Source organism: Sphaerodactylus townsendi, linkage group LG03, assembly GCF_021028975.2.
Source record: "Sphaerodactylus townsendi isolate TG3544 linkage group LG03, MPM_Stown_v2.3, whole genome shotgun sequence".
Lineage (NCBI taxonomy): Eukaryota > Metazoa > Chordata > Lepidosauria > Squamata > Sphaerodactylidae > Sphaerodactylus > Sphaerodactylus townsendi.
This window is the reverse complement of record NC_059427.1, coordinates 81,551,841-81,575,682: the sequence shown is the minus strand read 5'-3', so window position 1 is coordinate 81,575,682 and position 23,842 is coordinate 81,551,841. Positions and strand designations below refer to the sequence as shown.

General features: G+C 42.3%; 1 protein-coding gene across 2 annotated transcripts in view; it reads right to left on the bottom strand.

Annotated features, from left to right (window-relative positions):
• Nucleotides 1-1,049: 1,049 nt before the first annotated feature.
• Nucleotides 1,050-23,842, bottom strand: part of CAMK2A (calcium/calmodulin dependent protein kinase II alpha) — a 185,441-nt gene continuing 162,648 nt past the window's right edge. The window contains exons 14-19 of one of the 2 annotated variants that reach the window (XM_048491386.1): nucleotides 21,716-21,748; nucleotides 20,586-20,634; nucleotides 12,237-12,312; nucleotides 7,268-7,362; nucleotides 6,214-6,442; nucleotides 1,050-3,590 (exon numbers count right to left, since the gene is read on the bottom strand). In XM_048491386.1, coding sequence (XP_048347343.1) covers nucleotides 3,587-3,590; nucleotides 6,214-6,442; nucleotides 7,268-7,362; nucleotides 12,237-12,312; nucleotides 20,586-20,634; nucleotides 21,716-21,748 — 486 coding nt within the window. In that variant the 3' untranslated portion in view covers nucleotides 1,050-3,586. The remainder of the gene's footprint in view (nucleotides 3,591-6,213; nucleotides 6,443-7,267; nucleotides 7,363-12,236; nucleotides 12,313-20,585; nucleotides 20,635-21,715; nucleotides 21,749-23,842) is intronic. The other variant, XM_048491387.1, reaches the window with a different exon arrangement.

The window sequence follows — 23,842 nt, the reverse complement described above, 5'->3', positions numbered from 1 at the left end:
CAAGCACCTGGTCATTACTGATCCACGGGGTGACTTCACATTACAGAGTTCACTTGGCAGACTTTGTTTATGAGTGGTTTGCCACTGCCTTCCCCAGTCATCTACACTTTACCTCAGCAGGCTGGGTACTCATTTTACCAACCATGGAAGGATGGAAGGCTGAGTCAATTGTGAGCTGGCTCCCTGACATCGACTTCTATTGGGATCGAGCTCAGGTCATGAGCAGAGTTTCGACTGCAGTATTGCAGCTCACCATCAGAAGGCTCTTGCGGTAGCAGGGCCCTCTTTAAAGCGCAGATGCTCAACCAGATGTAGTGGCCAGACCAGGAAGGGTTTCTCTCTTTTCTGGAAGACTTAAAAGAATGGAAACTTCAGGCTCTGGTAGGACCCTGTTTTTCTTTGACATTTTGTGCCTTATTATGTAATCACAAATGATCATGGAAGTTAGGGAATATTACTCAAATGCACAGTGCCTGAATACTGTGGCTCAAAAGGCTTAGAAAATTCTAATGCTTGAAAAGGGGCAGAATGTAGGAAGAGGCCCCTCTTCCCCAAAGACTTCAACATTCCGGAAGCAAAATATTAACACCACACCTGCTACTAAATGAGACTGCATGGTTTATCCGGGTTGAGCAGCAGTGACCCACATTTCAGATTGATCGCCTATGCAGAGATTTACCAGGCATATGGGCACAAAAGTCAAAGGGCATGAAATTTAGTGGACATTAACTTTCAGCAATGCTCGATTCAAAAGCAGACTCATACACATTACCTTCCCCCTTCAAATCCAGAAGACTTTGGGCCAGGTTAGTGAACCTACCTGGGTGATGATTAGAATGGGGATTAGGACAAGAGAATAGAAGGGCCACTTCAGACATGAATACCATGACCAGAAATGGTGAGATGCGGTGGTGTGATCATTTAGAATGTTGGTGGTAGGAGAGGACAACGAAATCAGACATCTAGACTGAGACACAAATAATTGGAGAAAGACAACCTCAACAAGTCTTCATCCATGTTCTGAAAAGTCTCCTCTGATAAAGTCTTTCTTAAAAAAAAGAGCATAGAGCATGTGACATGTTGGCCTGCCAATGTAATTCTCTTTAAATTCACTGAGCATTAACATAGCTCCAGTGATCCAGACGTGTTACTCTTTTTATATCCACTTTTGGGGATTACAGACTTGTAACTGGCATATTTATACTTCATCCCAAGTAAACAGTAAACTCATGTTTGGGTCTGCTGAATCCCATTAAGTATTGCAGTTTCTTCCCCTCAGCTCCAGTGGGAAATTTGCAAACATCTGCACTATGCAAACATGGTTCTATACTGGCATATGTCCACCCTTTTAAGATGGAAAGCTAAGCAGTTCAAACCACAGGAAAGGCAAAATTACACTATCCAGAATTTATACAGAGTATACCCCTTTTTTTGTTATTATTGTCCTCAAGCAAGTATTCTGTTTGCTTTGAAGTACATATAGTTTATAAAGTTAAGTATCATGCAAATGAACAAAGTGCCATTTATAAATTCCTCTTGTAGTCCAAGTTGAAGTGCACTGTAGTTAATCTCACATCAAAAAGACTGCTAAAATTGGTAAAAATAAAAGGGAATGAGAAACAGAAAGACTGCCAACAACAATAGCCATCACACTCCTAATACCCCTACTGGAAGGCAAGAAGGTGATGCCAAAAATAGAAATCTTTCAGCCCTCCATATATGTCATCAAAATGACACAACAGTGACATCAGAGACAAAGCAGCTACCAGATTATCATCTATAAAAATGCACAAGCTTGAGAAGGATCCATTTTTGTGTTCCTTTGAGCTGACACTGATGTTCCTTTAAAGCAGACACTGTCCCTTGATCCCAGCTGAGGAACATCCTCACTCTCCCTTGAATTCTGTTAGAATGTCCAGTTTTGATGATCATACCTTCCATGGAACACAGAAACTGTATAACAAGCAGTCCTGTTATGGTATAGCGCTCTCCTATGAGGTTTGCCAAAAACACACATCAGAAATCTTTCCTCCACCTCTACCTTCTCATACACTCTTGCACTTTCAATAACAATTCATCACAAAGTCAACTCCATATGTAAACAATAACATATTAAGCCCCACCCCAACTTCATTAAAAATCAGCCACAACCCCCCAAACAGTTGATATTTTTAGATATTACATAAAGATCCATTTCAGCAAATACTCAAAATCCATTTACGAAATTACACAGAAGGGTTTTTGTTTTTCCTATAAAAAAGCATGCACTCAAAGTACAAGAGATAGCGAAACGTTTCATTTTGTTTGTTTAAAAGCATAATCAAAACACTTCAAAGTGTCATTAGCAAAGTTTGCATTCTCGGTCTTTGCTGGAAAGTGTTGGCCTCCAGTTCTGTTTCCATAGTGCCAGCATCTTCAATGCTGTTAAATTTCCTGAATCTACTTATGCAGGGGAAAGAGTTTAAGTGTAAACTTGTTTTTCTTTTGCTTAATGATGAACCTATGGAGTCTTGGAAGGGCAGAAAAAAAGCATGTGGGTAAAATGTCATAGATAAGGGGACAGAAGGCCCATTCAAAGGAAGAAAGCTGAATTTAACACAAGGTGAAACCACTTTGAATTTGGGAGGCTGTTACCAAGAAAGTTCCTCTGTTACCCTGCACTGTGGCAGAAATACCTCATCATGCTATAAAAGAGCTGCCACCTGTTTAAAAATCATGGGACGATACCCCACTGCTATACTGGATCTTTCAACTACCATTTCACTTAGTTGCTCTTAACACATTAGTATGCCAATGAAATGTTACTGGTTTCCTTTCACTAAATAGGGATCCCAAACCACTAAAAGTCACACATACAAAAACTTTACTTCTCTAGGAAGAGAAATTAAGAACGTTTTTACTCACCACTCTGAATAAAATCATATTCGTCCCAGGAAGTTTATCAGGGTTTGGGCTGATAGTTATCAGATTTTTAGCTTCATGATGCAAAGATGCAATAGTGCTAGAGTGACAAAGTGCTGACCAAGAGCACATTAGAGCAAGAACATCTGCACTAAGTATACATCTACCAGTGAAAGCAGGAGACTGGCAAACCTACTCTGGCAGGGGGTAGCTTGCACCTTCCGTGCACGCTCCCATTTCTGTCACTTCCTGAAAGATTTACTGGAAATGGTGTGGTTGAAATACACGTCAAATCTGCCCCTGTGAGAATCACAGTTAATTGTGACAATATTTAATGAATGTGGACCCATGAGGTCTAAGGTCAGTGATGGTGATGGAAGGCTGTACACTCAGGCTATTTCTCTTGGTTTCTTCTTTTACACAGAAAGCTTTTTCATGCAGATGTGGGCCAGGCAGATGCCCTATTGTACTAGGCTGGCACAAAGCAGCAAACACGGAGCATGTGAAACAGAAAGAGAAAAGTCCATGAAATTCTCATTGGATTACTTGTGAGGAGCTCTGTGTGAAAGGAATCCCAGCAAGAATCAAGCAGTAGAGACAGCAGCCAAGTTCCTTAGACGAAGGATAGCAGGGGTCTTCCCTTGATAGTGAGGCAGTATGAAACTTGGCCTGAGCACCGAATGCTTCAGCTGAAAAACATAAAGAAAAATGGCGTGTACTGTACTAAAATGGTGCTCTTTGTAGCTGGTTCTCCTTAGCCATCTTGTATTCTACTTGTGAAAGGGCTGATGATTATCACCTAATGACCTGATTCAGACCTTGTCTTAAGCTTTGGTTTCTTTCAACTATAACTTTTTGGCCAGTGTTGATGAGTCTACAGATGTAAGTAACAAATCCTGCTTTGTCTATGGTCGATTCCCCACCCACCATTAGATGCGCACTCCTCACGGCAAATACCCCGGAGTCCTGCAGCACTCCCCACTACACCAGCAGTGACAACGCAGTGACAACGCAGTCACCCCGATTCTGCCGCTCCTCCCACCCCTCAGCACACGTCATTTCGGATCCTGGTCGGTACACCTTTTTGAAACCGCGCGCCAAACACGGAGCAGGGGTCCCCTCCACTTTCACTTTTGAAGTGGGGAAAGGGCCTATAAGTCCCAGTTTGTTTCTTGCTTTTGATCCTCCTTCCAGTGGCAGGAGCATAGCTACAGAAAACGATGCTTAGGGCAAGCACTGAAATAGCACCCACCCACCCAGACTCTGCTGCCCTAGCATGGCCTCTATAGTGGGGCAGTGGAGTCTGGAGAGCACCAAGCCACCCTAGCTGGGAGGGAGGTCAGTCAGACAGCAGACAGACAGACACTGTGGGCATGCAGAAGGTCCCTACGTTAAATCCCTGGCATCCTTATGGAAATCATTTTAAATTCCATTATGTTTCAGTTAAGAGTGCCAAGTTCATCATCAGGCTACTGGAAATATTACAATGTGGAAAGTTTTGCTGATAAATTGTAGTTTTTGAGCTATACTCATATCTCTGGAAATCTTGTCTAAGTTGCTATCATACTCAAATCTAACTGTTGTATTGCGGGCCAACACATGACAGGCCAAAACATCTTTTAAAACTTGGCACAAGCACTCTTCACAGTACCTGAGCATTCAGGGCAAAATAAACTTTTGATGTTTTTTACTTTCAGCCACCTTTTAACACATATAACAACTTTTATTTTTGAGGGCCACATTGTGAGGTGCTGGAAGATTAAAAAAGAGATGGTGGGCCTACTCAATAAAAAACAGATGCTCTACCTTGGTCACAAATGTCCTAAGGAAGGAGATACGAGACTGACTTAGAGAGGCTTGTGAGAACAAGCATCTCTTCCAGCCTTCCTGATATTAATAAGGCGAAGAACAGCAACTGAGCTGTTTAGAATCACTAGTCCTGGGTTTAGAAATAGAAACTAAAAGCACAAAAAGTGAAAAGAAGATGCAATTCTAAAACAACAACCACAACCAAGAAACAATAAAACCTCTGAACCATCTCCAACTCAGCAGAACAGAAAAACACATAACCTCCAAGTTTAACTAGTGCAGCACATATTAAAGTAGAGAAGGTACTTCAGCAACTCCAAAACTTTCTTAACAAATATGACTTTAGAACTTTGACCTCTTTTACTACGGATTTAATAAATATTCATGCATGCTGCTGAAGCAACATGCAGATAATAATCTGTGCCAGCACCCAGAAAAAACTTTGGTCACAATCACCAAGCATAGTGTATAGTAGCACAACTAGAACCTGTTTCACTAGATTTCAGAAAAAGCAGAAGGGTGCAACCAATTGCTGTGTGTGGAATTAAGGAGAAGGAGGCAAGGATGCACTCGCAAACCGGATATTATGCCTCCCGTATTGACAGTATTCATTCCATGACAAGGCTTCGTCCCAAAGTCACAGAAGCAAATGTACTTGCCTCCCTGCAAACAGAAAGTCCCATCCTTGGGGAGGGAACTATAATGGGAGAACTTAAACCCAACCTCTACAAAGATTATTGGGTCAAGGAGAGAGTGAGATCATTTGTGTCTCTTAGCTCTCTCTAAGAGCAGGATAAATGCCCTGCCAGAAGCCCTCCTTGCCCTTTTACTGGCTGCTCCCTCAGACTAGGACCAGCTCACTTTCCTGGCTCTGATGGCAGCAGCTGAGGTGCATAAGGAGGGTGGGGGGGCAGGATTGCTGCTGTGGGTGCTCCTGGTCTTGCTATGGCCTTGCTGCAGGCATGCCCACAGGGCTCTCTCTCCTGCCAGGTGCAAACAGGTGACCAAGAGAGGAGAGGTAAGGGCTGGGAGACTGGGCCACTGTGGAGGCTCCCGGCTGCGCTGTACCATGCCCTCGCCGTGCTTTGAACTTTGCAAACAGGTTGCCCAGTCTAGTGGCGGTGGCCCCAACTCTGAGTTCGGGGGGGGGGGGGGATTGGCCGAATGCACCCCTCACATTACTTCCAGGAGTGGAGCCCACGGCTTGTCCCCGCTCGCCCTCCCTCACCACACCTCTGCCCAGCAGGAATTATATCTTCTCCACAACATTGCTATGTTCGGGGTCTCATGGCTGCCAGGGGAGAAAGTGATGCTGGTCAACAATCAACAGTTTTGCATTGTTTGTGTTGATCTGAAATTTTTGAGGACATGCTGTGCACAAATAAGAATGGGTCATAGGCTTGTTTACACTGTAGAACTAAATACTTCATTTCCACTGGGATGACAAAAGATGGCTCCTTGTTGGATGACAGGATTTGCTGCTGTGGCATAGAAATGACTCACTGTGGTAAAACAGAAGGTGCTCCAGATCTGTGGAAGTGAACAATTTGCCATTTGCCATCCCGGCGGTGCCAGATTCGAGTTTCCTCAGACTGTGCGGTGCGAGGGATTCCACTTGTGTCAACGTACTGTGTGATACGGATATAAGCAATGCAGGCAGACTCATCTCCCATTAAGTGGATGTGCGGGTTCAGGATAGTAGTGTGCACAGGCTTGCTGTTTCTGGACCACACTGAGAACAGAAGGACAACCCAGTGAAATCAGTGCAATCTGCTCCTTGCTTCTTCTTTTTTTTTTAGCATAACCTCTCTTTACATAGTAACTGTAGATAACATGGGAAAGGAAGTAGGTTGTGAATTACTCCAGACATGTTTCATATCAGGGTATGCTCTGGGGGAACCAAGATGTTTATAAGATGAAATATCTTGTTAGAACCCTTCCACTTCTGATAGATCTGGGAATGTATGACAGGGTAAATGATGTGCTTCCAGTACTTCAGCATAATGTATTATGAATCACATTGACTTTTGTGAGAGACTGTCATTGGGCAAAATAGTCTATGTTAGCATGATGGGCAGCCCAATCCAGAGCCTCAGGTTGACGGGGATGGCCCTGCTGCAGCACTGCCCTGTTGCTCCAGAGGACTTTCCGGCAGCACAAGGAGGAAGAAAAAGCAAAACAAACAAACCTTGCTGCCTTCATAGGGTTTGATGGATTTACACCCATCCAAAAAGGTGGTGTAAGTCCAGGATCTGGGCTGTGGTGCAAACCTGGGGTAGAAGCTGACTAACTTTGGCACTACCCCCAGAAACACCACACCCCTCCCCCTCCAATGCCAGGGTCCAGTTGGGATACCAGTGCAGCTCCACTGTGGCCCAGACTTCTGTCTTTTACCGCTGTGGAGCTGAGGGGCAGCTGGCCACCAGTGCCTTTGCTCCCTCTGCCAGCATGGCACCCCTGGCACTGGCAGAGGGGGCAAATGCATTGACACAGCCCCACACCGCCTTCACATTTTTTTTAATAATAGTCAAAAGGCCTCTCAACAAAGGTTGCTTACAGTTCTCAAAGTAAAAGCGATGGAACTCCAGCCCTTCCACCAGGTTCCCTAGAGCTTCTGGTTCAAAAGCGGTCATCCCAGGGTCACACATCTTTCTGCAAGGCCCATCAAAAGATACAAAAAGGAAACAGGTGAAATTTAAGCAAAAGATAAATTATCTTCAGCAAAACTGGTTCAGCCCAACATTTGAAGAAAAGCTAACTCATCTTTTTGTCTTAATGTTGTTGTTTTAAAAAAGCCCTGACATCTATCTGGCCTGCACCCCCCCCCCCTGAAAGCAACAAATTCCTGCCCTCTTGGGCCGCACTAAAGATTATTTATTTACTTACTTTATTTATACCCTGTCTTTCTCCCCAGTGGGGACCCAAAGTGCTTTACATTGTTTTCTTCTCCATTTTATCTTCACAATAGCCCTATGGGGTAGGTTAGGCTGAGTGTGAGACTGGCTCAAGATCACTCAGCAAGCTTCCACGGAAGGTGGGAATTTGATCCCGGGTCTCCCAAATTCTAGTCTGATACTCTTAACAACTACAACATGCTGGCTGCCTTACTTTTATGGCAGTTTGATAAAAAGCATTTGTCACTGACGTTCCTGCCTAGGGACATGGGGTACTCCTTGTCCCTGGGCGCATCGATTGGGGTCATGCGGGGGCGCCAAAACATCCCCCTACAGAGCGAGGGATTGAGAAAAGCCTTAGAAAGCAGGCACTGAAGCAGCGACTGCTCCCAGTGCCTGTCGTAGCCCCGCCCACTCTGTACGGTGGCCTGGAGTGTCCAGGGGGCGGGGGAGAAGTCCCACTGGGCTCCCAGGAGCAGGACTGGGGAGCCCCGCCTCCCCTCCCTCTAACCCAGCATGCCTTATTCGCCTTAAGTGTGGCTTTACTCAGAAGCCTTCTCCCTGGCAGCCTGGCGCCGGAAGGCACAGGAAAAGGCCAGCTGAGCAGGGAGCCCAGAAGCAGCAGCAGAACTGAAGATGATGCTGACGTTTGCTTGGTAAACCTTCAGATTTACATGCTTAAAAGTTAATTCCCCTTGCACTGGCTTGGAGCTGTTTCTCAGGCTAACAGCCTACCTCACAGGATTGGTGTGAGGACACAATTAGGAAAGTGGTGGGGAGGGAGCCATGGCTGCTTTGGTTGGGGTAGGAGGTGATTTGTGAGAGATGATGCCGATGTAAGCACATTGGTAAACTTCTCAGATAGTGATTTGTGAGAGATTTACATGCTTAAAAGTTAATTCCCCTTGCACTGGCTTGGAGCTGTTTCTCAGGCTAGCAGCCTACCTCACAGGATTGGTGTGAGGACACAATTAGGAAAGTGGTGGGGAGGGAGCCATGTATGTTTTGCTGGGGGTAGGAGGTGATTTGTGAGAGATGATGCTGATGTTTGCCTGGTAAACCTTCAGATGGGGGGTGATTTGTGAGAGATTTACATGCTTAAAAGTTAATTCCCCTTGCACTGGCTTGGAGCTGTTTCTCAGGCTAACAACCTACCTCATAGGGTTGGTGTGAGGACACAATTAGGAAAGAGAGTTGGTGGGGAGAAAGCCATGTATGTTTTGCTGGTGGTGGGAGGTGTTTTGTGAGCTGGTGCAAAAAAATCATTGTTTTGTCATTGTGGGGGAGGGTGGTCGTCCATACCTGGGGTGGGGGGGCACCAAACTCAGATTTTGTCCCCGGGCTCCAGTTTGCCTAGATTCGCCCCTGGCATTTGTAGTGTTTCCTGCAGTTCAGGATAGGCTAGCCAACATTCATCTATGTATATAATACATTTGTATCCTGCCATTCTTCCCCAGGAGGTCAAAAGAGTATACATGGTTCTATCTTTGTATATTTGGCCCCATAGTAGCCTCAAAATACTGTAGGGGAGCCAAAGGAAAGTTGCATAGTGAGACATTTAATATCACAGGCAACGATCACTCTGAACCTTAATGTTCCATCTTAATATTAGTTTAAGTGTTTTGTTTCTGCCTTTATTACTAAATCTAATGGTAATATGTAATATGTTTGTCTCTGTGCCCATATGAGAAACTGAGCAACTGATAGATAAGGAAGGAGTTTCTGAATACCCAAAGCAAGTGAAGCTTGGAAAACAAGGAGTGAATGCAAACTATTTGTTCTCTTTGGCCTGTCCAAACGGGCCAATAAACATGGGTGTAGGATGGGAAAAAACTGTTTTGGGGTTTTGGCACAAATCCCGCCCCTAAAACTAGTCTGCCTCACATTATTTCCCTGAAACTGGGTTTTTTGAGAATCGCGCTACTAGCGAGTCTTTTCAAAATTCCCAGGTTGCAGCCACTCACAAGTGAATGGCCGGGCAGGAGGCACTTTATTTGCCTCCTTTTCCTTTAAAAAATTTGCAGCTTATATCTGTGTAGCTATGCAGGTGCAGACATTCGTATCATGAGACATCAGAATGGCTGTGAGAGTTCATTTGTGCATGCCTCAGTAGCTACACATAGGTGGGAAGTAAATTTTAAAAAATAGACACATCTCCATGCAAAGGTGTGATGGCAATCTGGACTGTGTCTGTGGGCTCCATTTGCTGCCTGCACAGATGCATGTGAATGTGAAAACAGGAAAACTGGTTCCTTTATCCAGGCTGCAACCCCTTATACACTTGCTAGGCAGAAGGGGCCTTTGTTTATAACAAAAAAAAAAAAACCTCCACAAGAGAGCTAAATGGAAGTATACACCAGTTTGAATGAGTTCCTCCACCCTTGAGTGAAGCACATGTAAAACCATTTTTAACAATTTTTTAAAAGCATCCAATTTTTAACAATTTTTAAAGCATCCTAGATCTTCCCAGGACCTAAATATTTACTATCCTGCTCCTAATATACCATTATTAAACAAGTTAGTGAATCAGGTAGTAGTGTCATGACTATATGGACTTCTGGATGAATAGTATTTATTATCTTGATCAGTATCAATCTGTTTTCAGGTGAGACGATGCCCCAAACAGGTGCTTGAGGTCAATGATGGACTGGATGAGGATGAATAAACTGAATCTTAATTCAGACCAAAAAAAAGATATTGATGTAAAGAGTGCAACACCTATTCCAAAAGGAATCTGGAATAGCTGCACAAGTAGGAGCTGTTTCTGGACTTCAATATTTCTGCCTGGCAGCTGGGGCCAGGAATCACTTTTAAAACTGAATGTAGTTTGCTAGTAGTTACAGGAGAAACAGTGACCTGTTATGCTGTAACGTGTCTTACAGTCCAAACCTAACCCTCAGGCCCTGGTAGTCAGAATGTTGCAAGGGAGGGGACTATGTAAATACAACATCCTCCCTATGGGATGGCCATGTTCCCTTCTCACCATAGCCACTCTGATCACACCATCCACATGCCCCCACAGGTTATTTGGCAGAGGCAATCCAGATTACTTTCTCAAGCCAGCATGATATAGTGGTTAAGAGTTGTAGACTCTAATCTGGAGAACCAGGTTTAATTCCTCACTCTTCCACATGAGAAGTGAACTCTTATCTGGTGAACTGGATTTGTTTCCCTGCTCCTACACATGTTGGCAGCTGGGTGACCTTGGGCTCAGCCCCACCTACCTCACAAAGTGTCTGTTGTGGGGAGAGGAAGGGAAAGGAGTTAGTAAGCTCCTTTGAGACTCCTTACAGGAGAGAAAGATGGGGTATAAATCCAAACTCTTCTCCTACTGTCCAAAGGTTCAGGCCTTGTTTGGGGAGGGCAAAGAGTCAGGAACTTCAACCTTTCCCTAGGCAAGTACCCCAAAACACAAATCAGATAAAGTAATTCCACAACAATTTTTGAGCATATCTTCTTTGCCAGCCGCTGGACCAATGGGCTTTTAGCTGATGTGGCCTTGTTGCCAAATAAATGGGGGTAGATCTTTGTGGTTTATAAATATTCAGTAGTTTGTTTTATGCATCCTATGCTACTGATAGTTTATTTCCTTGTGGTTTATATGTGTCTTAATGGTTTGTTTGTGCCTTAATGGTTCGTTTATTCTATGTTGATCACTGCCAAGGAACCACCTTTGCCAGAGTACAACTATTAAAATTATAATAACTAGGTTTAATATAGCTCTTATTAGCTAGTACAAGTTACTTTTATGAAGTTCCCAATATGCTAGATCAGAAGATAGCAAAGTAGGTTGTTAGACAACAGCCATTGGTGCTGGAAACAGCAGAGTTTTCAGGAAACTGACAAGCCTCGCATCTAAACCAACACCTGCAATCAATATTTAGGCTCCAGATAGCAGAAGTTCATTTTATGAGGTCCCTTTTAAAAAGCATAGAAGCCAGCCATTTTTCTTATAATTAGCCCAGTGTAAATACTCTTCAGTAAGTGATGGAAGACTTTTTCCCAAGCTCTTATTAAACTTTGGAAGATTAGTAGAACAAACCAACTATTCCAGTGCTGTCCTCTCAACTTTCAATGATATCTGCTTCTCTTGTTTACAAAATTCTTTTGCTCTACCATGTTAGCTTGTTATCACCAAAGCTAAAATTGCAGTCTCTCTGTGAGTGCATATGTTCTAAAAGCCTTTTTGTGGGCAGAACAAAAACAAGATCAGAAGGCTATGTTCTTCATTAATAAATTCATGCTGTTTGTTCTCTCAGCCAGCAATTCAGACCCATGCTTGCTCAGCAATAATAGGAATGATTTATCCTTGGCAGCCTGCAAAAGAAATTCATCTATTATAGTTATGATAGGAGATGGTAATGACATATTCATTTAGGAGGCGCCTAAAAGGAAAACAGATGTTCTTGAAGTTCATTCTTAACTGTTCTCTGTAAGACCAGAAATGAGCATCATTCATTTGCTTACCTTCAGAGCAATGTATCATTTCAGAACTGGACAGCATCACCATGCTGCTTCAACAACTGAAGTAATTTGGAGATTTTTGCTGCTAACTCATCCCCTATATACCAGGTCAGCTGTGAAGCACAGCCCTCCCCACCTCAAAGCCAAACACCTACTGGAAACACTCACGTGTAGGACTCAAAATCCCCATTGCTTATTGCTTCGATCAGCTGCTCCGTCACCTTAATTATTTCCTGTTTTCGTACTGTTGAGTTAAAAATGGATACAGTCAAATATTTAACAAACAAAACAAAATAATCAGCAAGCAAAAATAAATCCTTAGAGGAATATGGAATGGGTAATATGTATTTTTTGGGAGAAAGAACATTCTCAGGGCTGTGTGTATGTCTTGATTCTTCCAGAGTGCAGAAAAAGCACCAGATGGCTAGTAGCAAGCACATAAACATTTAAACTTCCATTTTAAAAAGGCAGGTCATAGTCATGGTTGTGAAGATATGTTTTAAATTCTGTGAGGCAATAGGTGAAATCTCAGATGCCAGAAGGATAGCTAAATAAGATTTTCAACCACTGTCACTTCATGATTAATAAAACCCTAAACATTATAAAAATAAGAGACACTGTGCACATTTGGACAAGTATAATTTATACAGTCCTTTTGGTACAAAGTTTAGAATGTCAAGCACAGAATTGTTTTTAGCACAGAATACACACAGTCCTAGGCATTCTGACAGGAAGAAGCAGAGGCTACAAGAGATGGAAAGTTGCTAGCAACAACTGGGTCAGAAACTCCTCTGAAATGAGGGAGAACATGACAATAATTATTTGGTTTGCAATTGGGGGGAGGGGGTTTGAGGAAAAACCAGTTTACTGGACTGTAGAGTTTACTGGTATGTAGCGATTACCTACAGAGATTCAACTCCAGGACCAACCTTACTATTAGGTGCAAATAAGCACTTCACTGTGGTGGGCAGAATCTTCACATAGAAACAACCTTCAGATGTGTCACTGTGCTTTCCTGCCCACTGGTGTTATCTATTGCCTTCCTGCTGCTTGTGAGAATCAGGCAAGCCTTTATACTGCTGACAGATAGCAAACTTTGATGCTTGGTAAGCCTATACTAAATATATATATATATTTAAGGGCATGCATTGACAAAGGAAACTAACAAAGAGGCAAGGAGACCAGTGAATGCAAGATAAGATGTAGGAGAATGCTGACATACGCTTGGATGGAGTCCCAATAAGTATTATTGGGATTACAATGATATGTAGTAATATACTATTACAAATTTTATATTACAATGATATAAATCTATTTGGTTGTTCCTTAACCAGTGTCATTTCTGCAGCAATGGCCAAGTGAACTGCCCGCCTATAACACTGTTTTTACTGTCCTTTTACCAGCTTTTTTGGCCCGTGCAGAAACGGCCAGTGTTGGAGTAAAAGCACTGTATTTTTGTGGCCTGGAGGATTTTAGTTTAATTTATTGTTACAGTCTTTAACCAGTAAACAAAAATAACATACTAAACAAGCTATACCCTCAGACACCAAGGCTATTAGCATTGGAGAATTTAAAAAACACACAAAGAATATTAAAACACTTAAAAACAGGGTTTCAATATTGGTTTATTTATAGTTCTATGCTGCTCTTGTCCTCACACATGGCTTACAAATTTCAAAATTACAATTTAAAACATAAAATAAGAAAATATCATGTTACAGTTTAAGCATAAAACCATACAATAAATCAATAAAACCCAGATGGTGAGACTTGCAAACTGTGGGCCTTACCAACTAGTAGGCAGAACTTTGCAACTTAGCTTGAGAATTGGGAGTTCTAATCAGAAAGACGCCAGTCACACCTTGCTTTCTCTGACTGGCTTGGGAACTTTTCAAGAATTGGATAAACTTTGATTGTGCCTTGTTAAAATGTATGCAACTGAAGAACACATGCCTCTTCAGTTCCAGTTCCCCTGTTTAGAATGGACATAATCTTTCTACAGTGGAGATTTTCTTGAATTTGCCTTCTAAAATTGTTGAGGGGAATGCTGAGCATCTAGCCAGGGTGAATGCCCTTCTGTCAGTGGTGTAGCGCCAAGGGGACGGGGGAGGCATGTGATGCACCAGGCACACACCGGAGAGGGGGCATTCCAGGGCAGGGCAGGGGCTCAGGGCGCACGTGTGCCCCGAGAGCAGTTCCCCCTTGCTCTGGCCTGCCTTCTGTAGTTGCTGATTTCCAGTGATGATTCTTGGCGGGGCAAGAATGTACCTGGCTTCAGCTAAGAACTTAAAATCAGGTGTTCTTAGGGTGTCCATTTGACATTTTGTGTCTTCTAATCTTTGTCTGACGAGCTGTTTTGCTTGCTCCAAATGCAATTGCAGAAGGGGGTATGGACAGAAATTTAATAAATCAAACAGACATATGGCCCCATCCAAAAGGGGAAGTACTTGCCCTGGAGGAGGGATGAATCTGCCGGTGTTCACCTACTACAGCCTTCCCCGCCATTTGAACACCACACCAGCATCCCAGCACTCCTGCCACTGCTGCCAGCATAGCAGGGGTGGGCCAGGGCATGGCCGGGAGAGACATAAGTTGGCTCCCTCTCAGCCATTTGCTGCCTTATGCCAGTACTTTAAACTTAAGCACCACCAAATAGTGTAAGTCTATTGAGGCTTCTTGGTGGCAGGGAGGCTTTTTCGCTTTGCAAGCTTCCCACAATGTTAGGAAGCTTCTATGGGAGCGGTGGGGAGGTGCAACTGTGGTGCCACAGCTGGCCTCCTGCTTTGAGTCATTTGGATTGGAATTTGTCCTGAATAATCAGGGGAAACAGGCCCTGAGATTTTAAGCTGGCCTTCAGTCACATGTAAATTGATGATAAACTTACCCTGGCCTCCACCTTCATCATACCCATCTCAAGTCACAGAGTTTGGTATGCAGATAGCAATTTACGAGGTCCCTCTTAAAAACTTAGACTGAATTTTCTTTAGCACAGTAAAATGTGAGGAAAGAAGTCCAAGATGAGATCCATGTAGTATTTATGCCAGCATCTTCGCCGTAAGCAATTTGAGGGCTGCTGGAGTAAAGTGCCCTCCTTTGGATAGAAGAAATTTAATTATGTTAAAGGCTGATCTATCTCTCAGTTCCATGTGGCTACTGTGGACTATATTTGAGCTGGAGGGTTAAAGAACTACCCCCAAATATTTAAAGCTGTTCGCTTGTTCCAGCCTATTTCTGTTCAATTTCCAGACTCTGGATTTTCACTTATTTCCAAAGGCCAGCACTTCGGTTTTTTGATAATTGACGGTCAGATGTTACTTTTCACAGTATAAGGCTAGCCTGAATAGAGCTCTTTTCAGTCCTATTAGGGGCCTTGAAAGGATGACTACATCATCTGCATATAATAGAATTGACATATGCCAGTGATCAAGTTTTGTGGAGTGGAACTCATGGTCATTAAGGCAAGTTACCAGGTTATTTATATAAAAGATAAACAACAGGGGAGCTAATAGACATTCCTGCCTGACACCTTGAAAGGCTTTAATTGGCTCAGTAGGGTGACTTTGTCTACGACAGTGAATTCTTAGGGCTGTTTGATCATAGAGTGCTAGGATGAGTAAAAGTGGTGATCTCTTCTCATTTGTTCCACAGTCTGGGTCTTGAAATTAAGGCAAATGGGGTCTTTAAATCAACCAAGACAGCATACGGTGAAGGCACTTAGACATATATTTCTCGATGAGGTACTGTAGGATCAGGAAATGGTCTAGCACTGACCTAAAGCTTGCCTGCTCCTTCATTAATATGCCCTCCTGCTCTGTCCAATTTTCAAGTTTTTCAAGTAATGCTTGGCATAGAGCTTACTGATAATACTCAGCAAGCTGATGGGCCTGTAATTTGAGGGTCTTCTTTCTTACCTTTTTTAATATAAAAAAGACCCTACCATGCCAACCTGGGGTAGCGGTGTTAGTGCAATATTTCTGCACTTCAAGGGAAATAACAGTAATTCTGTGGTCAATGTGCAAAAGTGCAAGATTTGTGTAATTTTAGTTTTAATTACTAAAGGGTCAATTCATACAATGTTTATTGTCTTTATAATACCTTTCATGATTGGACAATATAATTCAATGAATTTGGGATTTTGAACAAGAGGATTTCTGTGTTGGTGAATGGAAATATGAGAGGTTTTTTTCTTCTTTTTTAAAATAAGGACATAAGATTTATGGACAACTAGGGGCTCAGTTCCAGCTCAGGTCACTCACCAACTCAAAAGATCTTTGTACTTGCTGTATTTGACAAAACTATGAATACTGAAGGAGCACTTTTGCCTCCTGAAAAAGAGCTACAGCAATTTATTGTTGTGAATGTTTGGCAGTCTGGTAGTTTTTGCTCCTAATATTTTGCTCACATATATGGCTGGCATCTTCAGATGCATGTCATAGATTTTAGTGTAGATAAAGTATTTGTATATGTTTAAATATCTATATGGTACTTTTCTGTTATATACTAAAAGTAATAAAAATTAACAGGAATATATATCTACATGGCTTATTGAGTGGAAAGCAAAAATATTTAATATATATGTGCCTAATGTAAATCAAGAATAGGGTTTTTAGGTCTTTACTAAATAGAAATTACACTGAGATAAAGTCTTCGGGGAAAATATTGTAGCAGGTTGATTAATAATAAATTAGATATTTGAACCAATCTACAACAGCCATAGCATTATGTGAACATTTTTAAAAGGGGATGAATATTATGACATATATGGTAACAATAATTTCCTACAAAAGTAATCTATACCTTTTTCTCAAGACATCACAGTTTCTCTAGAGCTGATTTTTTCTGATGTCCCCTAGTTCTTTAATCAACAGATTTACAGTTGAGAGATCCCCCTGTGAAGATAACTACCTAATGACATTAGAATTAAGATTAGAATCGGATAAGCTAGGTTTCCAGTGGAAACTTAATAAAGAACAAGATGTTAAAGCAAAGTGTTAGGCTTTGTAAAAATAATAATTTGAAGTAATTGTAACATTGAATGTGAGTAATCTAACAAAAGTTAAACTTTTTATTGGGGGGGGGATCTTATCTTAAAGCCTATGAAAATAAATACGCTTTTACCTAACATTGCAAAAACATCAAATCCTTTAAGAGTCAAACATACAAGGTGAGGGCACTTCAAATCTAGGAGACTACAACTAGAAGGCTGGTTATGTCACCCTCAAAAAAGAAGGAATGTAATTCCAGGTGTACAGTTTATATTGTGTACTATGTAGGGTTCACTTCATGCATGGGTCTCCAACCTTTTTGAGCTCGTGGGCACATTTGGAATTTTGAGAGGGGGTAGTAAGCCCCCCCTTGGCTTCTACAGGAGGTGGTGCCAAACCCCAAATAGCTTCTATAGGAGGTGGAGCCCAATGGAATACCTTCCTCCTCCTCATACCTCCTGAAGGGGCAGTGGAACAACCTGGCCTTTGCCCAGATATGTAGCAGTTTTCCTGATCCTCCAGTGGAAAACTCTCTAATTTGAATGAAGGCAGTCAGTAACCAACTCTGCCTTTCAATGTCCCTACCAGTTTCTGAAAAGACTGGTGGGAACTAAGGGAAGTACTAATGGCAGAGGCATAGCTCCAAGCGGGGGTGCGCGACGCACTGGGCGAGGGCATTCCGGGGGCATTCTGGGGATGTGGCGGAGGCATTCCAGTGTGGGATGAGGGTGGAGGATGCACCGGTGCACTGGGTGCTTGCCCCCCTTGCTACGCCTCTGACTAATGGGCACCAGGGCACCACGTTGGGGAATCCTGCACTAGTCTAACTTTGATACTGATAGGAATAGGGAACTGTTTTCTAAATACCCAGAACCCCAGTTCAGATTGGGGCTGTGGTGTGGGAGGGGAAGGAGTGTCAGTCTTCCCCCTCTCCCAAATACCATTTTCTCAATCTGAAATTGCCTCAAGGGGAGCTTGGTGTGTATCAACAGGCTATACATGCAGACCTCCCTAGAGGTGAAGCAGCTCCCTAGAGATGTTCCTGGTTGGAAAAACAATGCAGGGAGGAGACTGAAGACTCTCCCCTTGCAGCACAATCCAACATGAATCAGGGGCCCAAATATTTGGAAAATAGTCGGCCCCCCTCCCAATGTCTAATAAATCAAGATTTGTAGATTGGGCCTCATATTATTATCTTAAAGGGTAGGCAGGAACATATGGAATATGTGGATCCGTTAAATATCCTGGTAAGATTTTAAAGATGACAACCAGCACTTTGCATTATGTCTGGAAATATACAGGAAGTCATTGTTAAAACGCCAGTGAGATAAAATTTCTATAACTGGAAGAAGACAGCAACCAACTCTAGTTTCTAAATTATCTTCAAAAGCTGCCCCACAATGAATATGGTATCGCTTATTCCACACATAGTTCTCTCTGTTGAACTTAGAAAAATATATACACCTCTCTACACATAGAAAAAAAATAAGAACAAATTGCGTACGCAGAGCCATGTTGCTTACTGTAGTGTAGGTATGGCTCCAAAGCCAGTTTCATATAATCAAAATCTACATTGTCTTGATAAATACAAATGGTGAACAAATGTAGATAACAGAACCTTATGAGCATTTTCCCCGCTTCAAATAAACAACAACAACAACAACCAGACAAAAGGGGATTTTGAATGACACGTGTGTTTTAGTGTTCCCCGGCTTGTCATTTCTATAGTCCAAGTCTTCCCCTAATAGCTTCCCTCTTCCTCACAGTTAAAAAAACATACATTTTGAACTTTTTTATGGTGAGGCTTTGTAACAGAAAAACAGCAAGTGGAAGTAATATTAAGCTCCTGCTTCTTCTATTTCTATACTCAAAATCTGCCCCACACAAACTGCTTTTCTAGCCCCCACTACAAACAATAAATAGCGCGGGGGTTTGGTTACATGTGTTTGCCCATAATGTGTTATTGGCCCCTTAATTACTATAATACAAAGCTTTGAGCCCTGTTTACCAGAAGGATTATTGTTTCTGCAAGGCTGAACACACATTAAATTGTGGATGTGAAGTGATCTTTTTGGCAGACTGTACAGGTTGTACCTCAATTAAACAGAAAAAAATTAACAGCCTTCTGGCCTTCTCCTCAGCCAAGGAATGAATAAACATGCTAAATTAGCTCCTCGTGTTACTGTCACCTGCCTTTAAAAGATAGCTGCTAGGTTTTAAATAAGCCACATAGGAAACCTTTCTTCATGTATATTCACTGGGATGCTACAAGACAACCAGACCATTAAAAGATTAGGATGGCTCTCTTCTGCTCTGTTCCTCGACTCTAATCTCAGGGATCTAGAAACATACCCCATGAACTGAATCTCCCCAAAAGGTTTACCAGACAAAGCTCCGCTCATAATGGTAAGACTCAAATTTAGATGCACTATAAAACTTTAATTCCTTATGCTGAAGAAACAAAGTAGTTAATAACAAAATGATGTATGTATCCAAGAAGCCTTTTCTTGTCTGCAGCATTTCTATCTTTTTAATTTTCACCACCCAGAGACCGACATATTCTTGCCATTCCCTCATGTATTATTCCCAGTGAGCAAATTTTCAATTAACTAATGTCAGGTTAAAGTCTGTCTCTATAGTAGATGAGCTCTTTCCATTGGGGAGATTTTACAAATTAACACTTAAGCAGTTATTTCCTGGGCTATTGATGGAACATTGGTCTTGTCAAGCAACAGGAAGTGTCAAGGGACACAGATTTCCCTAGTTAATTCCCAAAGGACAACTTAAAACGATAAGAGAAAAATTACTTCCAAAGAGACATGCAGGAGAAGGTGAAAAGGAAAAAAGGTTAATGCTTCCTGAATGGATAAAAAAATTAAGATATTTAAATGCTGCAAAAAGGCATCATCAGAATATCTAAATGGGTACCTTTACGATGGCATGTTCAGAAAATTCTGAGCAAATTAAAGTAGGGGCTCTAAACAACAGTCAGGTGAAGGAGATATACGGAGGAAAGATGGAGACATTTTCCATCAGGGTGAGAAGTAAACATAAATACTGAACATTAAGTTTGGGGAATGACTGGGTAAAACATTTCAAATTTAAAAACAGAAATAAAAGAATGGAATAAAATGTCTCCAGTTTCCTCTGTCTTCTCATTTTCTTCAGACTGATGTTTATGTAGACAAATCAACCATGGGAGTAAAGTTCTCAGGATGATGGTAGCTTAAGAGTCCGATTCAAGGGCAGAGGGCTAAATCTGCTGTGAGAGCGGAATGCTGGCCACGCTGGCTGATTCGCCTTTCCCAGGACACTGACCATGATGGAAAGGCGATTTTGCTGGTGCGCAGCTGCTGCCCTCACCCGACATGTGTACACGGCGCTAACTGTGGGTCTAGCATTCCCAATGCTAATTGTGGGTGCAGCAGCGGCAGAGGCAGTGGGTGCAGCAGCAGCAGTACACACACACACACACACACACACACACACACACACACACACACACACACACACACACACTTGCATACTATACCTTTGGTGTCTTCATCTTCAATGGTAGTGTTTGTGCTCTCTGACGATTCCTGAACAAAGAACGGACAGGAGAGAAGCAAAATAAGACCCCACCCTTTTTTCAGAAAGTCCATTCGGTTACCCAGTTCCACCCCAACAGCATCAAACACTGCAAAGGGACAAAAACAAGGTAATTATCAGATTAAAAAATCACTAATCAGTAACACTAAACGGTAATTACAGTTCTTATTTTGTACCTATAATACTTGCCTCAACTTTTAGATCATGAATAAGAAGTACATCTAACTGTCAAGAATCTTGTAGAAATGGATTCACCTTTCTTCCATTAGTCTACTACAAAATAGATCCAGCAGGATTGGGGCTTGAAGTCTCTTACCATTATAATTAAAGGGGCAAGAAGGGCTGTGTAGGAGTGAAAGACACCATATTGACTGTACAATCAGGAGAGGAATGTGCAAATTAACAGAGGGAGCTAGGATGAGAGAGTGAGGGGGGTTGTGCAGGAGTGAAGGAGACTACATTGACTGCATAGTAAAGAAAGAAATGTACAATACAACAAAGAGGGCTTCCAAGACCCACATGGACCACCAAAGGCTGACACACACCTCCTTCCATAAATAGCCGACTGGCACACAAATTAATGCAGAGAAAGCGATCCACTAATTCTCCAAGTTTCTCATCAAGAAAATTCTTACTAGCTGAACAAGATTAATGGTTCTATATTCATCCCACCAGAAGGTTATTTACATGTTACCCACAATCACAAGTGGCAGGTTGACCAAGGCCGTCAGCTGTTTGGTCCCCTGTGACTGCATAGTTCCAGCAGAGCCATATAAGATGGCATTTTCTTTCATGGTTCCTTGGGTTGATGCAGCTTGCAGACCTGCTAAAGGAGAAGTTCCATGGAGAACCTTTCACTAGAAACTGGAATTAGGTTCTCAGTGCTTTTGGGCTTCAACTGTCTTCTGCACCAGCCATTCCTGTTCACAGGATCTATAGGGGAGACACTTCAGAAATATGTTGCCTTCAACCCTTTCGATCACTCAAAAAATAATTCCCAAAAACAGGGAAGGCTGGAACATGTTGAGAGGCCCAACATTATCAGCATCGAGGAAGACAAAGGACACTCACCATTAACTGAACGCTGGAACTGGACTTTCTTTTCTGGAAAAACAAGGAGAAGAGATAGGACAAGAAGAGACACAGAGTGAGAAAGAAGGAAGAGAGCAGAACATGGGATGTAGTGGGTCCTGATACCTTCTAGAGAGATGAAGAGTTTGTGGCTCAATCTGATCCTTAACATAAGAGTTTTGTGTCTAGAGCTCAGGAAAACCAACCACTCTGCAAAATGTGCTGATCGAACTTTCACACGCAACTGACAATTCCATCAGGCTTGCCTTTGCTACACTTTCCGCTATTTAACTTTGAGCCCATTCACCTCTGCATTTTACGATGCCTTCCTGAAGCACGACATCTTGACACTGTGCAGAGCGCAACTGCTACAATTCATTCATAATCCTGTAATTTTCTAATTCCAGCCAAGCATCCATATAGCTAAATTTCTAAAATGCATCAATTGGTAATTACATTCTGAGATCTGATTAGATCCTGTTGAAAATTTCCATGGAAGGATTTCAGTCAGCAAAGTGCAACTTCCTTGCAGGCCCCTTCTACCACAGCCCAAAATGCCTCTTGAAATTCTGTATCTGGGGGACAGGTAGAAATGACATGAGAGGGATATCAGAGATCGCCAAGGGGTGAATCAGCAAAAATTGCCTCCTGCTTCCATCAGCAGAAATCCTCCAAAGGATCTAACTGGTGCCCAGCTCTAACAATCATGCTAACTTCACTTCTGTACACAACAAAATCTGAATGCAACTTTCTATCAAATTCTATACTTTCCAAATCCTTCTTGACAATAATATTTCTCGCTGTTCTGTACATGACCATTGAGACAATAGAAACTTGACCTGTATAATTCTCAGATATACATAACACTGGGGAATCTGTGAGTAGAACTCCCAGCACATATTTTTAAATCACTTGCACAGGGCTTGATTTGGATTGGAGGCATTATACAAAAGGGTTGTTTCTCCCCAATACACACACAATTTACCCAATCTAAAACATCCCAGAGAATGGGAAATCAGTTACTGGGATAAACATACTGGTACTCCTATCAGTACTTTTAACATTTACCCCAATGAGCTATTCACTCTTAAGGTCCATTATAGATTAGTTAAAATGGGAGCTGTTTTTTGCACTAAGCTACGTTTATGTGTGGCTTCGGTACTCGTTACCCACAGAGATGCATGGGCACAAAAGTGTAATTTTAGTTAACAGTTGGCACAGAAATCATGTTCCACGCAGCCACATTTTTACGTAGCCTCTGCCGGTGCGAAACAAAAAAAGGACTGTGCACAAATTGCGCACATCCAGTGCACTCTGATTGGCTGGGAGACTCAGCGTCACTGCCAACGGTGGAAGATTAAATCTAGATTGAAACCCCAATCTTCCCCACCGATCTGGATTCGGTGCGTGTTTCTTGAAAATGTGCACATACATGCAGGTTCTGAAAAAACACGTGATTAGGGGGAGAGGGAGAGCCAGAACTGGAATGAATCCGTATTCAGCGATCAGGCAGAAGGGAGTTCTTCCTGAAACCTGGATATTTTGCGTGAGTATCATGCGATTAATTGACCATGGGGAATCGACCCATGATATGCTCACATTGGCATGTGAACAGATACCAAAAGGAAATCAATGTGTTTATTTATTCATTCCTAAACATTCAAAATAATATATATCCTGCCACTCTATCCTGCAGGAGCCACATGGCAGTTATATGTGCCCTACAGTTAAAGTGGTGTACATTGCACCATGCTTCAAAGGGATAAATTTTCTTGGGGGAAAAACATCCCACCATGGGGGAAAAAATAGATTAGGCAGCGTTTCAAATCTGATGGGTGAGACAATACTCTCGATTACTATTTCAAAAGGAGTGGTTTGCAAGGGTTTATTAGAAAAATGTAGTGGTAGACCTAAATCAAGCCTTGTGCCAATGACAGATTCTCTCTTTTTGAACTTTGCAGCTGGCTCAACAATAATCTGTATGAGCAGCAATCAGAACAGCAAGAGGAATTACACTTTTTTCCCATCTCATAAGAGAATTAAAGGGGGGGGGGTGCCCAACAGGAAGACAAATCATGGCTGGGCATTCCTAAGGGCAGTCCCCAATGCCGAAAGGTACATTGTTGT